Source organism: Asterias amurensis, chromosome 12, assembly GCF_032118995.1.
Source record: "Asterias amurensis chromosome 12, ASM3211899v1".
NCBI lineage: Eukaryota > Metazoa > Echinodermata > Asteroidea > Forcipulatida > Asteriidae > Asterias > Asterias amurensis.
Genome location: NC_092659.1, coordinates 35934 through 59956, shown reverse-complemented (window position 1 = coordinate 59956; position 24023 = coordinate 35934). Strand labels below are relative to the sequence as shown.

General features: G+C 38.4%; 3 protein-coding genes across 8 annotated transcripts; all 3 read left to right on the top strand.

The window, feature by feature from the left end:
- The first annotated feature begins 1871 nt into the window (after positions 1–1871).
- On the top strand, positions 1872–8480 carry LOC139945215 (uncharacterized). The gene is made up of 5 exons (XM_071942521.1): positions 1872–1998; positions 2838–2960; positions 5288–5400; positions 6187–6246; positions 6740–8480. Exons 2-5 carry the CDS (start codon positions 2865–2867, stop codon positions 6888–6890), a joined length of 420 nt encoding a protein of 139 aa, XP_071798622.1. The 5' UTR covers positions 1872–1998; positions 2838–2864; the 3' UTR covers positions 6891–8480.
- A 991-nt stretch (positions 8481–9471) lies between these two features.
- LOC139945267 (uncharacterized) lies at positions 9472–12564 on the top strand. The gene is made up of 3 exons (XM_071942598.1): positions 9472–9716; positions 10252–10440; positions 10900–12564. The coding sequence occupies exons 1-3, from the start codon at positions 9524–9526 to the stop codon at positions 11196–11198; spliced, it is 681 nt and encodes a 226-aa protein (XP_071798699.1). The 5' UTR covers positions 9472–9523; the 3' UTR covers positions 11199–12564.
- Positions 12565–13394: 830 nt separating this feature from the next.
- LOC139945287 (transmembrane protein 254-like) lies at positions 13395–23938 on the top strand. 6 transcript variants are annotated; one of them, XM_071942633.1, is made up of 5 exons: positions 13395–13439; positions 13731–13839; positions 14354–14457; positions 15005–15064; positions 15623–17391. In XM_071942633.1, the coding sequence occupies exons 2-5, from the start codon at positions 13750–13752 to the stop codon at positions 15720–15722; spliced, it is 354 nt and encodes a 117-aa protein (XP_071798734.1). In that variant the 5' UTR covers positions 13395–13439; positions 13731–13749; the 3' UTR covers positions 15723–17391. The 6 variants fall into 6 exon arrangements, with proteins under 6 accessions (XP_071798734.1, XP_071798735.1, XP_071798732.1 ...); XM_071942634.1 differs by having other exon boundaries at positions 13407–13434; XM_071942631.1 differs by lacking the exons at positions 13395–13439; positions 14354–14457; positions 15005–15064; positions 15623–17391 and adding exons at positions 19397–19569; positions 19999–20102; positions 21053–21112; positions 22188–23938 and having other exon boundaries at positions 13742–13839.
- Positions 23939–24023: the final 85 nt, after the last annotated feature.

Sequence of the window (24023 nt, the reverse complement as noted above, 5' to 3'; positions counted from 1 at the left end):
TTTGAAGAACCTACTTGATCTTTGTTGGTTTGTTGCGCAGTGAAGAGTTTGTCAACAGAATATATCGGTATTACAATCTATATGACGTACATCAGCAAAGAATCGTAAACAAATTAAGTTTGTGAGCCGTACGACCTTTATTTTGTCTCGACATTTCACCCAGTGATGCTTGAGTGTGCTTTTAGATGGAGCTGAACCTTATACCTGGGTCATTGGGGGGGGGGGGGGGAGTTAGTGGGCATCGAGTTGCTGTTAAGTCGGACTTCAAAACCTTGTGCGGCGGCTTCGCATCTCCAACCGATCACAAATACATCGCGCGATGAATGGACTGTTCAGGTGTGGCGGTTTCAGTCTTCCGCCGTGTTCAGTTTTCCGGGTGACGTAGTCGGGCATATCAGCACGTTGTTCGAACGGTTTTAGCTTTCCGACGTGTTCAGTTTTCCGGGTGACCTGTCAGATACCACCGCGAGTATCCTGGCGAGTACTGTAGTTCTCTCAGCAGTGACCCCAAATTGTTTATATTACGATTCTTTTATGTGTATTCATGGGTACAACTTTAGGCAGGTCACACTCTGCTTGCATAGAAAAACAACTCACACGATCCACGCGTTTGCCGCTAGTTGTACTCGACTCGTGGACGCCACCGTGAAAACTACCGGAGGGTAACGGATGACTCAATACGGCACTAAAAATTGACTACTTTCGCTTGCTGTGCGCAGGCATCGCATGACGTAATGCTATACCGTAGTTGGCCATTCGGACAATTTGAACACAGTGGAAAGTTGAACGGCACCCGGTGTAGAATGCAATTATGTCCTCTATGCAATACTATCCGGACGACACTATTGCATATGCAATAATGTCCGCAAAACGGTTTTGCATATGCAATCGTGTCCGTCCGGACGCTGCTGCATAATGCGATTGTGTCCGCCCGGACACATTGGCATATGCAGTTGTGTCCGCCCCGTGCAAAAACCGTCCTTGCAGTAAATTAACGCCCTTGGTCGACGGAACACGTTTGCCATTTTTTACAAGTTAAGGGCAGTGTCATGACTGGCATGGGAAATGCACATGAATATTCATGCTGCATAATATAGGCATTCGTAGGTTCAGTGCATGCACGATCGCTACGCGCGCACATACCATATATAGTCATGTTAATGTACAAGTCCGTCAGACGGTTTTTGCAAAGCCCCGGACACGATTGCATATGCAAAAGTGTCCGGAGCGGACAGTATGACATGCCAGAAACAATTATATCTGACACCGGCCTCCGCTACCGCTTCTAGGCCTCCGCTACCGCTGCCCGGCCTCTGCGTCAAATGTGACGTTTGAGAAGTAGAACGAAATTTCCCATTTCGAACGGAGACCGTTATCAGCTCTTTCAACACCCCCCCCCCCACCCCCATCCATCAGTAAAACAATAATTTCGTTGTATCAGTTGGAAGCCACTCAATCTGTCGATCTGCTGTATTATCAGGGATTACAACCAACTTTATTACGATACACAATATGGGAAGAGGCAGCCAGGGAATCACACCTGAATGGGTTGCGACTCTTAAAAATATTGTTTTATACTATTAAGAAGCGATCGAATGGTTCCGAAAGTCTAAAGTTATACTTTCTTGAAGTATTAGTGAATGCCAGTGTCAGTGATATTGTGCACGTTTTTTATTTGTTCATTGCCATTGCGTAATATTTCTTTGGTGGTTCTACTCGACCTTTACATCAGACTGATGTTATCTGAATAATAACTGTGTGTATCTTTTGGTGGATCTTTTACGAACCAACTTTCGAGTTTAATCACGACACTGCGCAGTGTCAGAGTACACTAGTTTCTGACATAGGTTGCCAAACTCTCGAATCAGTCACCCGTATATAAAAAGAGAACTTTCGCAGAGCTGTTCACCACACCAACGTACATTCCTTGTCTTCATATAGATTGAACTCGTTTAATAAATAGCGGCGCTGTTCTCAGGTCCTTTTCTGCGTTAAAAGGTAAGACTTGTGTTTATTTATAATGTATGCCTTTATATAGGCAACTCAAGGTTTTTGAAGAGTGTAAGACCAGGGGCAGATTCAGCTGAATCAAAACATTAAGGTTACAAGCCAAACTACAATGCTACAGGTACATTTTGTGACTGGTATGTTGCTTATTTATGCTAAGCAATTAATTGTTAAGCAATATTTGTTGCTTACAGAGCAGCTGTATCATATTAGGCTCGGGGCAGAGAAACAGTTTACTAGAGAAAATAGAGCTGGGCAGGACACATTATAGCCGCATAACAGGTCCGTGGCCTGTAACATTTTCCATATACGGGAACAGGGGCACTAGAGAAATAAATAGAGCTGGGCAGGACACATAATAGCCGCATAACACAGGTATGGCCTATAACAACTGCCATATACGGCAACATGGACACTAGAGAAATAACGAGCTCGCTGCAACAATACTGGTGAAAAGTCAAAAGGCATGCACTAACAAGAACAAAATAATTCAATCTTTGTTGTTCAAACAAATTATACTAAAACTTACCAACAACTTATGCACAAAACTACCACTTACAGAAAAATACACACGAGCAAGAGGCCAAGTAAAAACCAGACGTTTACATGAGCTTAGAGAAAACATAATGCTTTATAAATAAATGATCGTTAAAGTGAAAAGGGTGCGTCATGTCTCGTGTGTTTACGGAGAAATCAAACTGGGTCTTGTTCAGAGTGGGTCGACAAAGGCTTAGAAAAACCAAATCAAGTCCAAATTGCTTTATTTGAAAACCACCTTAAACAATATTCGGTGTTTAAACAATATTTTGCTGTTCTTTGTGTATTTGAAGGTGTCAAATCTTCCCACGAAATCTGCAATGGAGACATTTATGAAACACGCAAGGAGACAATACTTTGAATTCCCTGGTATAGCGTGGATGCTACTCATCGGGCTTGTGTTTATTCCACTATTGGTAAGTGTAAAGATTAGTCTATGGGCAGACAGATATTTTGGTTTAACTTCTTTTTCTCTTTTTAAAACAGTTTTAATAATTTGGCTAGTAGTAGCCATGATAAAATGTAAATAAATCAATACCAAAGATTTGGCCAAGACTTTGAAAAAAATCTGCCTTTTTCTGAAATCAGGCACACTGCTATGCACATGAGTACAAATCGTTGCATGTGGCTATTACCCCCTTGCCCGGGCAGTCATTTTGCGTGTTGGGCAACGTGGCTATGTAGCCACGATAAAATGTAAATAAACCAACACCAAAGATTTTGACAATATTTTAATTTGAAGAAAAGAAATTGTATTTTTTTCTGAAATCAGGCACACTGCTATGCACATGAGTACAAATCGTTCCATATGGCTATACCCCCTTGCCCGGTCAGTCATTTTGCGTGTTGAGCCTTGCATTGGTGACAACTAGTGATGTGCAATATCCAGAGTGTGGGTTCGAATCCCGTGGTGATGATTTTGTGTCCCTATTCGGAAGGGACGTGCAATGCATGCAAAGAAACCCATGCTAATTACACTTTGGCCGTGTTTCAGATGACAGTGACTGCTGCAATGCACCACAGCATAGTCCCCCTTGATGGACCACAGAGAATGATGACGATGATGATGTGATGATGGTGATGATAACCCTTACGGTGCATGCTGCATTGAAGTGGTTGGAAACAATCAACCAATTAGTGGATGTATTTGTTTTTTATTGAAAGTTTGCAGGAAAATGTTAATGTGTAAGAGGGGTCTTACCCCAGTACAGAGTGAAGAATCACTCAAAAAGATGAAAAACTCTAATTTGAGGCTATGGCTATTAAAACCTTTCCTTTCTCTTATTTCTGTTTTACAGACAGTAGTCTTCTTCCCCAGTCATTTTGGAAGTATTGTATCTTATACCAGGCCATTCGGGCATCTGTTAATTTGAGTGCTAGGCTATTAACCTTTCCTTTCTCTTATTTCTGTTTTACAGACAGTAGTCTTCTTCCTCAGTCATTTTGGAAGTATCGTATCTTATACCAGGCCATTCGGGCATCTGTTAATTTGAGTGCTAGGCTATTAATCTTTCCTTTCTCTTATTTCTGTTTTACAGACAGTAGTCTTCTTCCCCAGCCATTTTGGAAGTATTGTATCTTATACCAGGCCATTCGGTCATCTGTTAATTTGAGTGCTAGGCAATTAACCTTTCATTTCTCTTATTTCTGTTTTACAGACAGTAGTCTTCTTCCCCAGTCATTTTGGAAGTATTGTATCTTATACCAGGCCATTCGGGCATCTGTTAATTTGAGTGCTAGGCTATTAATCTTTCCTTTCTCTTATTTCTGTTTTACAGACAGTTAGTCTTCTTCCCCAGTCATTTTAGAAGTATCGTATCTTATACCAGGCCATTCGGGCATCTGTTAATTTGAGTGCTAGGCTATTAATCTTTCCTTTCTCTTATTTCTGTTTTACAGACAGTAGTCTTCTTCCCCAGTCATTTTGGAAGTATTGTATCTTATACCAGGCCATTGGGACATCAGTTACTTTGAGTGCTAGGCTATTAACCTTTCCTTTCTCTTATTTCTGTTTTACAGACAGTAGTCTTCTTCCCCAGTCATTTTGGAAGTATCGTATCTTACACCAGGCCATTGGGGCATCAGTTAATTTGAGTGCTAGGCTAATAACCTTTCCTTTCTCTTATTTCTGTTTTACAGACAGTAGTCTTCTTCCCCAGTCATTTTGGAAGTATCGTATCTTACACCAGGCCCATTTGGGGCATCAATTAATTTGAGTGCTAGGCTATTAACCTTTACTTTCTCTTATTTCTGTTTTACAGATAGTAGTCTTCTTCCCCAGTCATTTTGGAAGTATTGTATCTTATACCAGGCCAGTCGGGCATCTGTTAATTTGAGTGCTAGGCTATTAACCTTTCCTTTCTCTTATTTCTGTTTTACAGACAGTAGTCTTCTTCCCCAGTCATTTTGGAAGTATCGTATCTTACACCAGGCCATTGGGGCATCAGTTAATTTGAGTGCTAGGCTAATAACCTTTCCTTTCTCTTATTTCTGTTTTACAGACAGTAGTCTTCTTCCCCAGTCATTTTGGAAGTATCGTATCTTACACCAGGCCCATTTGGGGCATCAATTAATTTGAGTGCTAGGCTATTAACCTTTACTTTCTCTTATTTCTGTTTTACAGATAGTAGTCTTCTTCCCCAGTCATTTTGGAAGTATTGTATCTTATACCAGGCCAGTCGGGCATCTGTTAATTTGAGTGCTAGGCTATTAACCTTTACTTTCTCTTATTTCTGTTTTACAGACAGTAGTCTTCTTCCCCAGTCATTTTGGAAGTATCGTCCCTTATACTGGCCCATTGGGGCAACTAGGCACATATTTGTTACAAACTGGAAGGGGTATTTACGCCGTATTCATGTAAGTCTAGCTACACTGCCTATGATCGTCTCTGCTATGGTTTGCCCCGTGCCGGTGTAGCAGGAAATTCTGTCACCCGAAGATTGTGTGTCCCCCCCCCCCCCCCCCCCAAATACGGCGGTCTGTTTACCAACTAACTCTGATAGCGCCCGCTTTTGAAACATCCTTATTCAGCCCTTCGCTCGTCCCCAGCGCTGGGATGGGCAAACGCATCATGCAACGCTCATTGGTTCAATAATGCGCAGGCCCATCATGCATCACACTCACACTGCACCATATTTCTATACACTGCATACGTGACGTACTTCCTGAACAAGAATCTGTTCAAGCGATTAGCCCATCCCAGCGGTCCTGGATAGACTGGCCACTGGGGCCGAGCGAAATTCAGCCCACGTTCATTTCCCGTATGGGGACAGAATCTCCGGTGGCGAGATTCTCTGCGACACCCCGGCCACGGCGGACAAGTAAAGTGGTTTAAAAATGATTGTTTGATTGTTTGTTTCGTTTTTGTTTTGTTTATTTTGTTTGCTTAGAACACATGAATGCCAATCTCTCTCATACAAGCATTAGGTTTTTTCTTGATTTAATGAATTGTAGAAATTAAGAAGTTTAACAGATTCACTAGACGGCACAATATTATTAGTCATTGTGAAATGAGCGGTTAGCTTAATATAAATATTTGAACCCACAATGTTGTGACTGTAATTAAGGTATGAGCTCTTCTCTATAGCTAGTTAATATGCACTATTTAAGGTATTACAAATTACTTGTTTTTATTTATTTCAGCCTGGTTGGTGCAATAACTTGCCATGTATGTGAAACAGCTTATTGTTGGCGTTTGTGCAGGTAGGTGAATCCCTTTGGGCAAGACGGCTATTATTTACTGATCGTCACATCATTAGAAACCTTGCCCCGGTCCAAAGCAAAAACTATGGTGGCCACAAAGTGACATTGCATGGGAGCATATACGTATGAAAAACAAAATGTAAAATTGTTCAAGAATTATAATTTACGGGATGAGTGGCCTGGTGTGGTCTTTTGCACATTGGAATAATGAACCCCACAAGGGAATGTAGTGTTCAACCCTGGCCCTGCAGTGTTAAACTTTTGTGTCAATTAGCTCCAAACAAGCACCATCCCTGACTGAAAATAAGATCTGTCTAAAAACCGTCAACATCGTGTGATAAAAGGCAAATGCTTGTTTTGATTATTGCAAAAATTCAAAATAAAATATTATAAACAACTTTTATTGTGAGTTTTCACCGATTTTCTTGAAGGCGTATTTTTGGAAATTCATCTGTACCGTATTAACTGTTTATTTTGAACTCATTTTCTACAGCCAGAAGAACGTTGACAACGTTAGTAGAGTCAAGTGGATATTGTCCACTCTATGCTTTGGAGGCTTCTCACTCTACGAACTCATACAGCACAAACCGGTGGAGAGTGAGATTCAGGCTAGAATTGAGACTACGGAACTCAAGAAAGACTAGCCTTTTATTTGCATGGTCCTCATCAGACATTCAGCGGCTTGAACTGAAGACCACAAGTCAGACTCGTTTTGTCAGTTGTTCGGTCGAATCAGTTTTCTCAGCTGTTCGGTAAACAGTTTTTTCAGCTGTTCGGTGTAAACAGTGTGTCAACTGTGTTGCAAGCTGAAGTTTAAAATGTAATTGCATCAGTTTGTTTTGCACACTAGAACAATTAATCTTGCAAAATTAATGCCGACAGAGTCGAGTTGTAGGTTGAATTAGTTCTTGTTCATTTAGTTCCGGTGCATTCCTTTTATAAACACAGAGAAAAGGGTATTTTTATTTTTTAAAAGAGCCTTTGTCTTTTGTAATAATTATATCAAATATTTCGTAATGAATTTTATATTCTTTTATGTTGAACCGATGCCATGGGAACTGTCCCCCAGAGATTATGTCCCCCATATATTGGAAATTAACATGGGCTGGAGAAATTCACCTCTCTGTGAGAAGAAGTTTGTACACGTTTGGGGGGGGGGGGAGGGGAATCTCTGCCACATACCTACGTTTTTATTTGCCATGCAACAACATAATAACGTCATGCATTGCCCTTTCTTCATGACGTCTTCAAATGACCGAAGGAAAGTTTTTGTAGCCATTATGATGATGTTATCACAACGCCGCAATGACGTCACGCGTGCCTTTTCTTAACAGTACTGTTTCTTAATGACGTCATCAAATGACCGAATGGACGGGTTTGCTTTATTATTCTGAAAGGTTGGACGAAGGCTCTGAAATTATTTTGCTTTGGTCAATATCCATTGACAAACTCAGTTCATTGCCCCTTAGCCTTAGGTCTTTAAACCTACCTACGTGTGTTCGTTTATATAGTTAGTTAGTTAGTTAGTTAGTTAGTTAGTTAGTTTTTTTGTTTGTTTGTTTGTTTGTACCCTTATTTACATATTGAAGTTTAATTTATTATGTCATAACGTCACGCAATGTCCTTTCTTAATGACGTCATCAACAGACTGAATTGTAAGGTTTTGTTTATTACATGAATACAGTTGCCCTGATGTGTCATCGTTTTATACTTATTTGTTATTGCTGTTATTTGATATCACTCTTATTGGGTGCCATATATATTTAAGCAATTGTTCATGTTTGCCACTTCGGCGAAACGAAACTCCTATAATATAATGAAGTTGAATTTCACTACCTCATACCCTAAATTACGCGACCACCTTTTTGAAATGAAATTTTACATTGTTTGTTAAATTGTTGTATATATCCACATTTCTATTAGGAGTGAAACATTCGAACGATTAAAAACCATAAAGGTTTACTTTGCCTGCAAGTAACTTTTGATTTCCTTCGATATAAACGCAAACTTGTCAGCTACAAATTGAAATGCCATTTTGTAAAAAAATAAATAAAAAATAATGGATTTTAGAATTGCTGTTATCCAGTATCTTTAACAATGTACTCTTAGATAATACATAAATGGTTAGGGTTAGGGTTACAGTTTTAAGGTTCAAAGACTGCATTTTTGCTGCTGCTGATGATGGATTCAAAGCACTATACTAGATTGTGCATTGAATGATGTTAGCAGTGACGTCTAACCATTGTTTATTTGGTTTTGTTTAATATAACGTAAAATAAAACTTGTTTAATAAGACCAATAATTTGTTCTTAATTTGAAGCCTCGCTTTTGTCAATAACTTTGTTACTTCTGTTAGTGCAGAGATCAGGATCGACGTAACAACCTCTTTCCCACAGTAGCCTTCCAAACTCTCACAGTTATTGTTTCTGCTGGTAAATCGTTGTGACGCTTGCAGCCTGCACAATTAGGTAAACCTTGACGATACCGCCGATAATCGTGGGTCATTAAAAACACGACCTTCCCTTGGCAGAGCCGGAAATTTTATTCAATGGTTTCATTGTCATCCTAATCGTTTAGATTGGCGACAGCCGCACTGCACCATAATCGTCTCTCATAATCGTTTCTGCTGGTAGTTTTGAGGTTTTCAATCAAGCTTAATGCCGAGCCTAACCTTGACGCCACCGCCAAGAAAGTTAGAATAGTGGCTCAATACAACCATCACTCGCCCATGCTTGGCATAAAACTACAACTGGACATGTTTCCATGGTTTCCTTTGTCATTCCGTAACAAAGCGTGTTGATGAAAATAAACAGTTCAATTAAAAAAAAATGCGTTTATTTTTCCGAAGGCCTATCTCGGCTGAGTAGTTTAATTGCAATAATTGTTATTATTCGGAAAATTCGTATCACCAACTAGGCGGTGATAAAAATGTCAGTACAAATTTCAGCAACAGCCAGTTATTTAGGTATCTGAAGTCAATTATAGGACCAATGGTGACCAAATGTTTTTGAAATGGTAGTGACTGGAAGTTTAACTGTAGGCGGTTAATAATAATTTGGTCCTTCTGAAACTGGATCCAGCATGTCTTGAAATAATGTTTAATGTTTTTAGCAACTTCTTAACGGGGCGTATTTGCGCATGCGTATTTCTCGAGCTGTGTAAAACCAACGGGCACCGCACTGTGTGTCACACCACAAAAAAAAACCACTAGCACGTCTTAAGGTTGTTTTGAAGAATAACCATCTCTTGTTTTTTTGGCTATTTCTACCAAGCATGCATGGATTCGATGATGAAGCAAATTTCGCGTAATATTGTTTCCCTTCTGGTCATGATTTTCTACGTCCTGCCCCTGAATGGAGAAATGTGTTCTACAATGACACCTGCCGTTGATGGAGAACACTTGTCGGCTTTACAGACAAGAGCATTCTTCAATTTCAGATCAACCTGTCGCAAAGAGTCATTCTTACAGAGTAAGCTTGTAATGACTTTTACCCTTGAAAAAAGGGAATAATATTAGCAGGGATTGTTAACTATGTGTTTATTGAAGCAATGCTTATGATGACTGTTTGGTTAAAAAGATAGGTTGCTTAAATATCTTGCTGCATTATTGATATTGCATTTTATTCTGTTTTGGGGGTAAAGGTTTATACACAATAATTGTTTGACATGTATATGTGTTTTGGGGTAAACACTTGTTTTACTAAATATTGGGTAAACAAATCCACAGGGCTGAGTAAATTCTTACAATTCGTCAATATTGGGTTTCACCCAGGCTAAAAACCATGACCTTTGTCCTAAAAAGGTAAGAGTTTTACCAAAACATTTTTTAAGTGCAAAAACCCTTGCAAAACAGTCTGTTTATACTCTCTTGACCGATTTTGAGCGTTGCAGTGCTGAAAGGTTGGAAAATAAATTTTAAATTCTGACTTAAGCCTACACAACGATGTAGTTTATTTTCCAAAACATTGTATGATTTATCAGGTCTTTTACTCCCTTTTGTTTTAGGTACAACATTAAAAGGAACTTCACTCTGTGGTCTAAACACGTATCGGGTTGATGGCCGCACCATGATGGAGCTTCAGCTACCGATGACGTCACCAGTGCGACTTAGATTCACAGTCAGCAGTGATGAGTTTGTATGGGTGATATTATCCCCCACTGGTCCTGGTTTCGAGGAAGCTTTGCACGTAATACGTAAGTAATAACAAATGCTTGAAACCAGACTCTCAAATATAAACAAGAAGCATCTCAGCACTCTTGTATCTTATACTTTCTCCGATTAAAGTCAGTTTAAAAATTGTAACTACAAATTGAAAGAATCCATCCCAGCCTGTAGAAGTCAAAATCAGGAGTGTCGAGATTCTTGTAGTCCAACTCTTTTCCATTCTTTTCATAACATTAAGTACACTCTAACATATCGATACCGTAATCGCTAGCTACATAATCTTCAGTTGGATTACTTTCTACTTACAAACGTATGTGTATTAAAACGTTGGTTGACACATGTAGAGATACACGGATTAACTCACAAACATGTCATATTTTGATATTATTTGTTTAGTTTAGCTTTTCGTTGGACATTGTTAGGCCTAGCAAAATAATTGTATGACATCGTTCAAGAGTTTTGTAATTACTTTTATTACTTTGATGCAGATCTGTTAACTGATACAGCTGACTTTCCCCAAATGGGATCCTCATCTAATCAGTGGATACCAGGTCAGTCTAAGAGTGGCGTAAACTACATTGGAGTTCCAGTTATCATCACCTACAATAACGGTCGTTTCGAGGTGGCAGTCCAAGGGGTCCCAGAATCTACCCTGACCTATGACGTCACATATCCACCTAAGCACAGCTGGTTTATTAGTTTTTATTCCTATGTTGATGTCAAATGGAATTTTACTGAGCCATGTATTAATGATTTCAATCCACAGTTCACCGTGCTTGAAGGCTAAGAAAGATGAAAAAGAGGGGGAAATTGTGCCAACTAGACATAGCCTACCTTCAATGTAAAAATACATCGATAGACCCACGCCCTTATACGAACATTACATAATTATTGTTTTGCTAACAAAACAGTTCCTGGCAATGTAAGCACTTTTTTAAACCCACCATAGAAGTTTGAAATCGTTCGGCCATCTGGGTTATGAGAACATTGTGAAAACCGATTACACATGCCAAGAAAACCCTGATTAAACCCTCGATAAACTCCAAATGGGAAATTAGTTCAATTATTTATTAAATCATCAAATGACATTTCAGACAGAAATATTTCAAGGGGTGTTTTCTACTATCATCATAATTAGTCCGTGTAAGTTTTATGTAAAATTTACATTTAATGTGTGATCTTAGATGAGGGTTTTTCTTAAAATTATGCTATGTTCCTTTAATACAGACAATCTGACCTACATGTATGGTTACATTCAAACCGCCCCTGTTGAAAAAAACACTGTTTACGTCACGTTTCGCCGGGTAAATCTTGTGACGTCAGAGGTCACATCGTCTATATAGTTTTATCAAAACCACAAAATCTACGGTGCGGTGTTGAGATGATCTTGTGAGAAAACAAATGGATTGCTGGGGAAGCTGCACAAGCATGATGTTTTTTATTAAAGGCAGTGGACACTATTGGTAAATGTCAAAGACTAGCCTTCACAGTTGGTGTATCTCAACATATGCATGAAATAACAAACCTGTAAAAATTTGAGCTCAATCGGTCATCAAACTTGCGAGATAATAATGAAAGAAAAAAACACCCTTGTTTCACGAAGTTGTGTGCGTTTAGTTGGTTGATTTCGAGACCTCAAGTTCTAAATCTGAGGTCTCAAAATCAAGTTCGTGGAAAATTACTTCTTTCTCGAAAACTTTTGCACTTCAGAGGGAGTCGTTTCGCACAATGTTTATACCTGTTTAACCTCTCCCCATTACTCGTCACCAAGAAAGGCTTTATGCTAATAATTATTTTGAGTAATTACCAATAGTGTCCACTGCCTTTAAGTGTGTGCACTTTACTTATGAATATACAAAAGCATGCAAAGACTGGCAATAATACGTGCAATTATGTTTCATATAGAATGAAAGTTGAGTTTTAATTTTGCGACTTTTCACAAAGGTGGAAGGTCTACGTTTGACTAGCATGCATTTTAAGGTAAATCAGGCCGAGGGCCTGCGTGTTTAGTTAGGGGGAATTTAAAGGTTTTTGTTCACTGTAGTAAAATCTAACTACAAATTTTCTCAGTTTTTTTTCTTACGCAATAATTGTAGATACATGTTTTAGTTATATTATTATGACAATTTTTAAGTTGTGAAATCACACTCTGTAAAACCACACTTTACTTATCAGTTGAAGGGTCTGTAAACGGTTGGTAATGACTCTGAAAAGGCAATAAAAAGAAAACTTAATAAGGTAAGAAGTACAGCATCTTTGGATATAATGTATTTCGAAAAACTGCAGTTATGGAAAAACGTATGACTTTTTATCCTTAGCATTAATTTGAATCTTAGAAGCGTTTCTGACAGTAACATTTCTGGTTGTAAATTCAAATTGCAGATTACTCTTCCTGCGTGGGCATGACCGCTCAATATTTATTTTTTTTATTATTATTATTTTTTACATTATTTTTATTATAGATATTAACGCTATTATTTTGAAATGAAACTTTCAAAAGTTAGTTTTCTACAATTATAGTATAGCATTGAAACAAACAGTAGGTTCCAACTATCAAACTATCTGTATACAACCCCTTTAAAATTACTCCTAACCCTTTGTGAATCTGTCCTTATAGTAGGGTTCACACCCAAGTTTACAACACAAGGACAGTGGCATACATGTAAAGACGAAGCGTTTGGTGACAAGATCACAGCGAAAAATTCCTCTTGAAAGTCACTAAACTGTTCTTGACTGTGTATTAAGTTTGCAGCTACATCAACCGATCATGGTTTAATTACGTCTAAAGACCCGACCTTTGCCTGTCGAGGCCCGGAACAAAAGATTGTATCCACAGAAACTGATATTCATTGTAACAAGCTATTATCCCCCCATACAAAGAACACAATGCGGACTAGATAATAAATAAAGGAGCAAAGATCGTATTAAGCTGGTCCCAAAGTTATACGTTTTTGATTTTTTAGTTCCCATAAGAGAATTCAATCTTTAGTGTGTAGGCACGTGGTGTGGGGACCAAGACCAAAGTAAGGTACGTTGATTTAATGTACACATGTGTTTAGTGCACGAACGAAATACATTTGATTTTAGTTTATACTCACACTTAGATCATGTTAAAAATAATTCACAAAATTACAAAGAATATAGACACGGAAACTTGTCAACCAAACACTCTAAAAAACGGGAGATAAAAAAAAATCAAACGAGCCACCACACAAGCACGTAAACCAGTACCTGCGTAGACCATCAATCAATATACAACGTCCTATATTTATTTGCATAATTATACGACGATGATATTTTGTAATTGCGTCGTATATAGTTCGTGACTGATCGAGACAATGCAGGAAGGAACGTGTAATAACTACTTCACTTTGCCACGCTTGCCATGGATGATGTTAGTCATACTGGGACTGTATGTCTTCACTTGTGTAAGTAAACACTGCACAGAAAACAATTATGTTTGTATTGTTCACTCTTTCTGTCATTTACCGAGCCCATAGAGCTCGGGAAACATAAAATCAACCAATGAAAAGATTAACAAAAGAAAAGAATCCTGAAATTATTTCGATATGAAATTGTATATGATGGTTAAGGGAACTTTAGGTTCTCTCTTCCCCGTTGCCTTCACTGTTCTGATGTCTTTTTAAAGTTTTGTTTCCGTGACAATATGTTATGCTGACCACATTACAAACCGAAATATTTTCTGTAAAGCATTATGCCGCTTGGTTTTCGTTTACGGTACAAATGCTAACAAAAAACTGGATCCTGCGTAGTTTTTTTTTTTCACATCAGGCTAGACAGATGTAAATCCCTATAAATAAAATTATACTGTTGGTCCGAGTTCATATCCCCCCTTTTCTACCACAGGGTGCAGTTTTCTGTCCACATTTACGTTGTTGTTGTTCTTCCGAGTTCATTCCCCCCCCCCCCTTTCTACCACAGGGTGCAGTCTTCTGTCCACATTTACTACCCTACAGCTTCTTGGGACCTATTGGAACTTTAATTAAATTCGTCCTCGATACTTCACAATACGGCTGTCACGTCATGTAAGAACAAAATTGTTTATTCCAGACCTGTATACAACAGTGAACAACTACATCAAACTTACGTTTTAAGAAAATGCTGGTGTCTCGCCTATAGGATATTGTTGCAGTAAGACCGTCAACTTTTATCTCTTCTGTGAGATTGCAGTATGTATAATTGAACTCCGATCTTTTCCTTTTAGAAAACAAAACTCAGTAGGCCTTTTGTTACCGTACACCTTGATACACAAAATGCAACGTTCGAAATCCTATTGATTGGCAATAGCAACGTTGCCAAGACATGTGAGCCATGATACCGTTCATAGTTAGCAAGCAATTATGGTAATTTTATTACTTAATATTAGTATCAGATTGTACGCTTTTCTGATGGTGGGATTCCACACTTATTCCCATACCAGGATAGACAACTTTATACGTACTATTTTTTGTTATGGCTGTAAATAATCTTAATCGCAACTTACAGTGTAGGCCGATTGTTTTAAATTTAATAAACCCTTGAGCATCATGTTGGCAAAGTAACTGAGTGGTTATTGTTTTGCTTACACGTCAGATTGCTTGGTGCGACATTGACACATCTGGTAGAGGCAGCGTACAGTTGGCATTTATGCACGTAAGTAATCTTTTTAAGAATCTGTATGTAACTTTTATTTTGGATCAATGCAATATAAATGGACATAATTTATAACATCATCCCCTGCCTGACCAAAAGACCAACCCCGATTGTTGTTGATTTCATCATGTAACGGTGGAGGGTATGCGTTTGGTTACCAATCTTCAAATTAATGCCATTCCGACACGTTTTCTGCTCTGAATATCAGATTGTGTATTTGTTTCCCTTTGTGGATGTATTTCCCTACGAGGACGATTGTATCAAATCATATTCAAATAATTGGTAATGATACACATTATGAAAAGTGTTGGCCCTTGCCGAAACCTCGCTTCATGGTCTAAACAATCATAATTTCAAAGATAGGCTTTTAAGGAATGCAATGTCAAACATACATTTTATTCTAAGTCGGTTTATCCATGGAGGTTAGCGTTATTTACAAGTCTTGACACGTGACGTCGGAATGCACGGGCTAGCTGCATAGCTTGATACCAAAGTAATATTGCTAGTGACTTATTTTATTGTCTATTATGTATATATTTTTTTCGCTGTTTTATGCAGATCAAAGGGTATAATTGGATCCGCCAGGATCAAGTGGTTTGTATCAACTTTAATCTTTGGTGGAGCTTCACTATACGAGCTTGCCCAATTCAGAGGATAGTCATGGGTACGCGGTCACACTTCGGAGCTCATGAGTTACGCTAGATGAGAAATCTGCCTTGAGCCTACGTCAACTCCCGTCGTAGTCTTCTTTGTTTACAAAGCCATATTATATACATTGTATGCTGCATGCAGACATGACGACTAAAAATCCCCTGCGGATATAGCCTTGCTCAAGGCAGTCGAATTATTCACTCCGAAAAAAGACCGCCGCTGTATAAAAACCCACCCGTATTCACTGTGCGTAAAACCCACCCGTATTCACTGTGCGTAACACCGCACGACACGATGCCCCCGTACACTATCCGCATGCGGAGGCCGTCAGGCCTGACGGCCTGACGGCCTCCGCATGCGGTTAGTGGTGTACAAGTGCGATGACTTGTGTGAACAGTATTCGTGCGATGTGACAGTGTGTATACGGGTTGGTCATTCGGTGTGATCGCACACACCATGCACAGGGTATACGGCGGGTGGGTTTACAGCTGCGTCTTTTCGGAGCGAATAATGCGACTGCCTTGAGCAAGGCTACTGCGGATAAAGACAGAGGGGACATCTAGTCTACGATCTTCGATTTATTAGCTGAAAATACCTTACAATATTATTATTATTTTTGATAAACAAACCGCACGATGGCATTAACGGGTGAATGTTACAGCAAACTTAAAGGAACACGTTGCCTTGGATCGGTCGACGAGTTGGTCTTTGAAAAGCGTTTGTAACCGTTTGTCATAAAATGCGTGGTAGAAAGATGTTTTAAAAAGGAATACAATGATCCACACAAACATGCTTAAAAAATGCACGGTTTTCCTTTTACCTCGTCGCGACTAGCACGGTCTGCCATTTATGGGAGTCAAATTGACTCCCATAAAAAGGCCGATCGTGTTAGTAGGCAAAGTAAAAGGAACCCCACGCAATTTCGAGGCAAATAATTGTGTGGATCACTGTACTCTACTTTTAAAACATCTTTCCAGCCATAAACATCTTTCCAGCCATATTATATAATATTTATGGAAGAGCTCCGGGCGGTCAATAGATTAACTTCAGTTGTGCAGGTTTTTGAAAGTTGGCTTTAGAAAGTTTTCCTTTTTTCCTCTAAAGAAGTTGTCAATAGATTGCTTGACATTTACATCAAAAGCATTGTAGCATGCAAATTATCTTTAAATCCGAATACATTTCACTTACCTTTGCGATGTTTACATTATCTAATATTTGCATACTTGGTTTTAATATTATTCCCAAATTTGTTTCCCAAAGTTGGCTTCAAAAAGTTTTCCTTTTTCCTTTTAAAGAAGTTGTCAATAGATTGCTTGACATTTAGATCAAAAGCATAGTAGCTTGCAAATTATCTTTAAATCCGAATATATTTCACTTACCATCGCGATGGTTACATTAATATTATTATTGCCAAATTTGTTTCTGGGACGGGTAGTCTACGATTGTTTTAAAGTGTTACATCTGTAATTCGACGTTAATAACTTTAGAAATTCAGTAATTGCTATTTAGCCTATTATGTTTGTAAAAACATGTCTAGACCTATAATGTTTGGTGTTATAATTTAAATTGAGCGACGTTAATAACTTCAGAAATACATTATTTAGCTTTCCACCAAGTATCCACTATAGAAACAGGTAATCTTACGATTGTTTTACATCTGTAATTCAGTAATGCTATTAAACTTGTTATATGTTTGTAAAAAACACGTATAGGCGTATACGTTTATTAAGCATTTGTTTGGTGTTATTTTAAATTGAGCGAGGGCGTTAATGAAATCATTCACAACAATTTAAATTTTGTGCATGGAGTTTATTATTTATTGATAACGTTTTTACTCAAGCTCACTATAACTATAAGTAGGCTTTACTTTATATTCTGTCCAATACAATAATTAAGCCAATATATTACCGAAAGAATCCTTAACTATCTTCTTGGGCGACATTGTTTGGGGGCGACATTGTCAGGGGGCGAGTTTGAAACAACTCGGGGTAAGCCGGTTCGGGGGCGACTTTGTTGGTGGCGAGCTTGCAAGGGGCGAGTTGACCAGCCCCCTTTAGAACTACCCCCGCTGCGGTCCTACTAAAAGCCGACAACGCCGACAACAAGTCCAGAGCGCCGACAACACGCCGCCAACAAGTTTTTAATACCTCAAAAATGGCCAATTAACCATAAATATATATATATTAGAACTATATGTGTTCTGTAACATAAACGTAAATTTAATGGAAAAACTTCACGAAAAGTGTGTATTTTTTAATCAAATAAAAACTTTACTTGCACGGAAAGCGGTCGGACGCCATCTTGGCTTAAAAACCGTGTTTGGACCAGACCATTATGATACGGGTAGATTTAGAACTTGCCAACAACAGAGGGCGGGCTTCATGTGAAGACCTTGCATGACGCCCGCCCTCTACTGCTAAATCTGACTTACCCGCATCATAATGGACTGGTCCAAACACGATTTTAAGCCAAGATGGCGTCCAACCGTTTTCCGTGAAAGTTAAGTTTTTTTCCTGGTTAATAACCCACACTTTTCGTGAAGTTTTTCCATTAAATGTATGTTTATATTACAGAACACACATAGTTCTAATATATCTATGGTTTATTTGCAATTTTTGAGGTATTTAAAACTTGTTGGCGGCGTGTTGTCGGCGCTCTGGACTTGTTGTCGGCGTTGTTGGCTTGTTGTCGGCTTTTAGTAGGTTCAAGGTAAGACACTAAATTATTAACTTGGAAAACTTTGTTGTTGTTCAGCTGTTGTGGTATATAAACGAACGTGTTTTTTTTTATACTGCCAATGCCATGATGATGATGATGATCAGATGATGGCCATGCACGTCCGTAGTTGCGATAAAATAAATAAAACGTAACCCTCCGCCGTCGGCATGCAGGACAGGAGGGTTACCAGTTACGTTATCGCAACTAGCACATACGTAGTCAACTCGGTCCAACTCAAGGTTAACTCGACCCGAGGTTAACACGGTCCGACGGTCAATTCGGTCCAGCCAGGGTACATTCGGTCCAACAATTAATTAAAGGAACACATTGCCTTGGATCGGACGAGTTGGTCTATAAAAAGCGTTTGTAACAGTTTTTTTTATAGAATGCATATGGTTGGAAAGATGTTTTAAAAGTAGAATACAATGATCCACACAAACATGCCTCGAAATTGCACGGTTTTCCTTTTACTGTGCGAACTAACACGGTTGGCCATTTATGGGAGTCAAATATTTGACTCCCATAAATGGCCGACCGTGTTAGTCGACGAGATAAAAGGAAAACCGTGCAATTTCGAAGCCCGTTGTGTGGATCATTGTATTCTACTTTTACAACATCTTTCTACCCATATGCATTCTATAAAAAAACGGTTGTAAACGCTTTTTATAGACCAACTCGTCCGATCCAAGGCAACGTGTTCCTTTAAGTTCTTAAAAATAAAGCAATTTGTCGGCTTGGTTCTTGATAGGAGCCATCTCGGAATCGTTACAATGGAGCTAAATACAGGCAGCGTCAAGCTAGCACCGGATTCAGCACCGGATTCAGTGCCAAGCACTGAATCCAGTGCTGAATCCGGTGCTAGCTTGACGCTGCCTTAAATGAATGTATATTATTATTAGAAAACAAAACGAAACGTTCCAACCCCTAGGCAACAATAACCCTTTGAACGTTTGGTTTTTCCAGAAACGGCATTCAAACCTGGTGTGTTTTTTGGAGCAGGTGCCATAATTGGTTCATGAAGAGTAAAGTGAGAGATTTTAGAAAGACATAAGATGGCTCCAAAAAGCCAGGACTACTTCAGCTTGCCGAGTCTACCATGGATGCTTCTTATAGGAACAGGAATATACATGCTGCTGGTACGTTCGTAATCAGTCTTAACCCTATCACTGTCTCATTAATGTTGATAGATTAACTGTACCTGCCTGCAATGGTATCATGCATCTACCTAGTCCACAGTCAACCCTCCGAGTCCTACTGTCTCACTAATTAATATCATTAATTAATATCATGTTAAAGTGTACTACAAGTGTATCATGTACCCTGTACTGCAGTTGGGCTATTTTGTGTTTTTTTTTCTGTGTATTGGGTCAAATGTTTAATAATATTTTGGACTTGTAATGCCACATAATTCAGCTTTGTGCTGCCAGTTTGTTTTTTAATAAAAATGAATGAATGAATAAAATGTGATGTTTACAATAATTGTATGGCCTTGTAAGACTTGAATTATAAGATTTTGTTGACCTGAACTTTTAACCTTTAACATGATCATTTCTCTTTGTTGATAGGGTACGACTTTCCTACCGGCGGCTGTACCATATAGATACTTAGGGCCATTGGGAACATTACTCCTGTTCCTTCAAGAAAAGTACCCAGCCGTGCTGATGTTTCTGTAAGTCTACTCAATTCATACTGCCCATGACATTTTCTATATTTTTTATTAGACATTGCCTAAAATCACGAGAGTGGATGACTACATTAACCCTGGGTGAGGGCTATTCTTAACCAATTCTTCTCTTTGGGCTAAACAAGGTTACCCCCTTTACAGTCCATAAGGATGTAGGCATGGCCGGGTATCATTCACTAGGAGCCACCTACTCCTTGGGCTAAACAAGGTTACCCCCTTTACAGTCCATAAGGATGTAGGCATGTCCGCGTATCATTCACTAAGAGCCACCTACTCCTTGGGCTAAACAAGGTTACCCCCTTCACAGTCCATAAGGATGTAGGCATGGCTGGGTATCATTCACTAGGAGCCACCTACTCCTTGCGCTAAACAAGAATACCCCCTTCACAGTCCATAAGGATGTAGGCATGGCTGGGTGTCATTCACTACCTGGCTAGTACAGCAGAATGCCTAAAGTGGCAGCCTATCGATCTCTCGTAATCATTGGTAAGACATCAGAAAGAGCAAAGGACTGGAATCAGGAATTACACAACAGTCTCTGGTAAAAAAGAGATTTTGTGCTCGAATCCAGTCCCTTTGTCCCTCTCTTTAAATACTAGGAAACAAATGTAGCACAGTTAGTGCCCATGCAAAATGGAAGAAAAAACATCCTTGTCACACGAAGTTGTGTGTTTTCAGATGCTTGATTTCGAGACCTCAAATTCTAAACTAGAGTCTCAAAATCAAATTCGTGGAAAATTACTTCTTTTTTAAAAACTACGTCACTTCAGAGGGAGCCGTTTCTCACAATGTTTTATACTATCAACAGCTCCCCATTACCCGTTACCAAGGAAGGTTTGATGCTAATAATTATTTTGAGTAATTACCAATAGTGTCCACTGCCTTGAAGAATTGTTCTTCAGTAAGGTCAATGTTTATGTCTCTTTGTTTTACAGAGTTGTATTCCTTGTGGTGTGCCATTCTGCAGAATCAATGTACTGTTTGCAAATGTGTGGGTAAGTTTTGGTGGTGATTGAAGTAACATGTTTACTCTTCCAACAAGAATTATACTAACCATAATCAGCCCTATATATGGCTCTTCCGCTGTGCTGTACACTGACACGAGGGTCCGTTTCTGGGGCGAACAACTTTTAGAGCTTAATAAATCTCACCTGTAAGAAGCTACTATAATCTCACTCGTCTATGGCTGCTTACAATTTTTGCATTTCAGATGTTCCTCTGTATTTGTTATGTCCAGGATGTCTCCCAAATCTATCAAAATGCTACTCTCTGTAAAAAACTTGACACCAAAATATAAGGACTCTGAGGGATGCGTTATGTTTATGCTAAAGTGTTTACTGGCTAGGTAAGAGAGTTCCAAAACATTCTCATCTTGTGTGCACCATGTTTAAGTCTCGAGAAAAAAAACACAATCCGGTAGTGACTTAAAACCCAATCCAATGCAAGGTTCTAGGTCTGAGCTGGGAAAAATAAATCTGTATTCAAGTAATACAGGTATAATAATAAGATATGCAGTTCTTAGTGTTCTATGCAGTTCTACTGTACCAGCATGCGTTTCGTATTGAGAGCTAAGTTCCTAATATAAGGTCTATTTATTTTGAAACATACAAACATGTAACCATTAATTATTGAAAGATGACTGACAAAGTTTCTCCTGTGGGTTGCTTTTATAACAAGAATCATCTTGTCTTTTAATATATTTAGTAGCTTCTTCTCTTTTCATCCTTCCCCTCTATGACTAATGAGTTTCTAGTTATGGTTAACCTTTGTGTTCCATCCTAGTCGTTAAGTACCATTTGCTCCATGTTTTTGTCTGGTTTCGTTGTATGGTTTCGTTTCATGTATGTACGTTCTGTTTTATTCTGTTCTGTTTAGAAGTCCACTAATGCACTTTTATACTTGTCTTTTGAATATGTCTCCTTGTTTGCCTCTATTTCATTGTGTCTCATATAATTATTATCCTAGTAGTTTAGTATGTTTTCAATTTAGACCAGCTTTATTACTTGTTTACATGTACACTTTGCATTATGTAAATTAATGTTGAGTTGAATTGAATTGACATTTCTGCAGAAAGAAGAACATTTCCCAGGGATGCAGAGTGAAATGGTTTCTTTCTACTATGGTATTTGGGGGAGCTTCTCTCTACCAGCTCAGCCAGTTCAAACAGGGTGTGCGGACGAAGAAGAACTACAAAGACTAACTGTCCATCAAAGAGTAGTTTAGATTTTGTCCACATTTTTGAGGATATCTTTTTTGGGGGGAATCATATTTTATTTTTTCATGCCAGATTTGGCTCGTTTTCATCAGGGTAGTCTTTTAAATAATCAATTTTGCTTTTAAATTTTTTTATCTCATAAGTAGTTTCCCTCTTTTTGGTACAAAGGTTGATATTTTTCCTGCCATTTTGGCTTATTTTTACCAGGGTAGTTGTTAATAGTTTGTTTCCTTTGTAGAAAATTATAATGTCAATCAAAGAAAGGTTTCTAATTTTTCCTGCCATTTTGGCTTATTTTTACCAGGGTAGTTATCTTTAGTTTGTCTCTATTATACTGTCTTTGAAAGAAATAATAATTTTGGATTGTCAGCTTTCTAGGTTGACAATTTTTATTTTCCTGCCACCTTTGGCTAATTGTTACCAGTTCTTTACTTCACGTCAAGTATACTTTCTTTGCAAGTCAGATTTTTGGGTATCAATAGTGTTTTATTTTCCTGCTACTTTTGGCTTATTTTCATCTTCTATTTCCGTTGCTGTCCATCAAAGAAATATTTTATTTGGGAAGCATTAGATATAGAATAATTTAGTTTTTTTTTTCATCAGGGTAGTTTTTCTAGTTTTTTTTTTTTACGTAATACTTCTAATAATGCATTACAGATTTCTTTAAAAAGGTTGCCCTCTTAAATGCCATGTCGCGAGTACAATATGGGACTGGTATTTGTATCCTATTTGTTTTTGCTTAGCAGAATATTGTTAAGCATCATTCTCTGCTAAGGCAGCTCAAAGAAATTAGGCCAATTCTTCAGTTGTTAATTTGGTCCATCAGGAGTTTCAGAAAGTTGCCAACGATAGCCTCTCTTTGGTAAAGTCCTGGTAGGACACCATTCACAGTAAAGTGAATCATTAATATTTTATACCAATTAAGCCTCATTTTTCATTAGTGAATATGAAAATAAAAGTTCCCTCGTGCAATGTACATAATTATTTAATAAGCTGAAACTAATACTTTGCACGCCATTTCTAAACTGAAAGCAAAATTGCTGCTTATGCTTTGTGGTCAAGATAATAGTGTGACACATTAATAACTGTTTGATTATTAAAATTGTATCGTCACTAGTTACTGATCATGTTAATTGTTACACAAGCCCCAAGTTCAGGCTCTTTGGATTAAGGATGTGGGTGATATATTTTTCTGTATTCTAGGAGCTTGCATTTGGTAACGGAATTCCAAATATTTGCATATTGCATGCAATCAGTCAGATTGTTTTATCAGATGACAGAAAGTTGAGTGTATTTTCAGGAAACTTTCTGTAGAATCTTGGCGAGTTGGCAGCTCAGGCGGTAACAAATTAATGTTCAAGCAAACTAGATGCAAAGCTTAAAAAAGAGCAATGACAGTTGATACAGTGCGTCTTCTATTCATACCTCCATGATTAAAAGAGGGCGACATATGGGCCGTGCATTATAGGTGAATAAATCACTCTCTTGTCGCTTTGATCAACCAATCAGAATAGTAGTTTCCTTGAAGATAACCATATTGGTGTAAGGGTTTGGTGGATTTTGTTTGTTGATTTTTTTTTTTTTTTTGGGGGGGGGGGGTTGAGGTCCGTCAAGTTTTAACAATCTGTATGTACATGTATGTTGAACATCAAATAAAAGAAACAAACAAAAAACAAAGAACTATATGTATT

Coding starts and splice junctions, on each gene's coding strand:
- LOC139945215 (XM_071942521.1), top strand. CDS start 2,865: ATGGAGACATTTATGAAACACGCAAGGAGACAATACTTTGAATTCCCT. Junction 2,961..5,287: donor TTGTGTTTATTCCACTATTG/GTAAGTGTAAAG, acceptor TCTGTTTTACAG/ACAGTAGTCTTCTTCCCCAG. Junction 6,247..6,739: donor TATTGTTGGCGTTTGTGCAG/GTAGGTGAATCC, acceptor CATTTTCTACAG/CCAGAAGAACGTTGACAACG.
- LOC139945267 (XM_071942598.1), top strand. CDS start 9,524: ATGGATTCGATGATGAAGCAAATTTCGCGTAATATTGTTTCCCTTCTG. Junction 9,717..10,251: donor CAAAGAGTCATTCTTACAGA/GTAAGCTTGTAA, acceptor CTTTTGTTTTAG/GTACAACATTAAAAGGAACT. Junction 10,441..10,899: donor GGAAGCTTTGCACGTAATAC/GTAAGTAATAAC, acceptor ACTTTGATGCAG/ATCTGTTAACTGATACAGCT.
- LOC139945287 (XM_071942631.1), top strand. CDS start 19,486: ATGGCTCCAAAAAGCCAGGACTACTTCAGCTTGCCGAGTCTACCATGG. Junction 20,103..21,052: donor CCAGCCGTGCTGATGTTTCT/GTAAGTCTACTC, acceptor TTTGTTTTACAG/AGTTGTATTCCTTGTGGTGT. Junction 21,113..22,187: donor TACTGTTTGCAAATGTGTGG/GTAAGTTTTGGT, acceptor ACATTTCTGCAG/AAAGAAGAACATTTCCCAGG.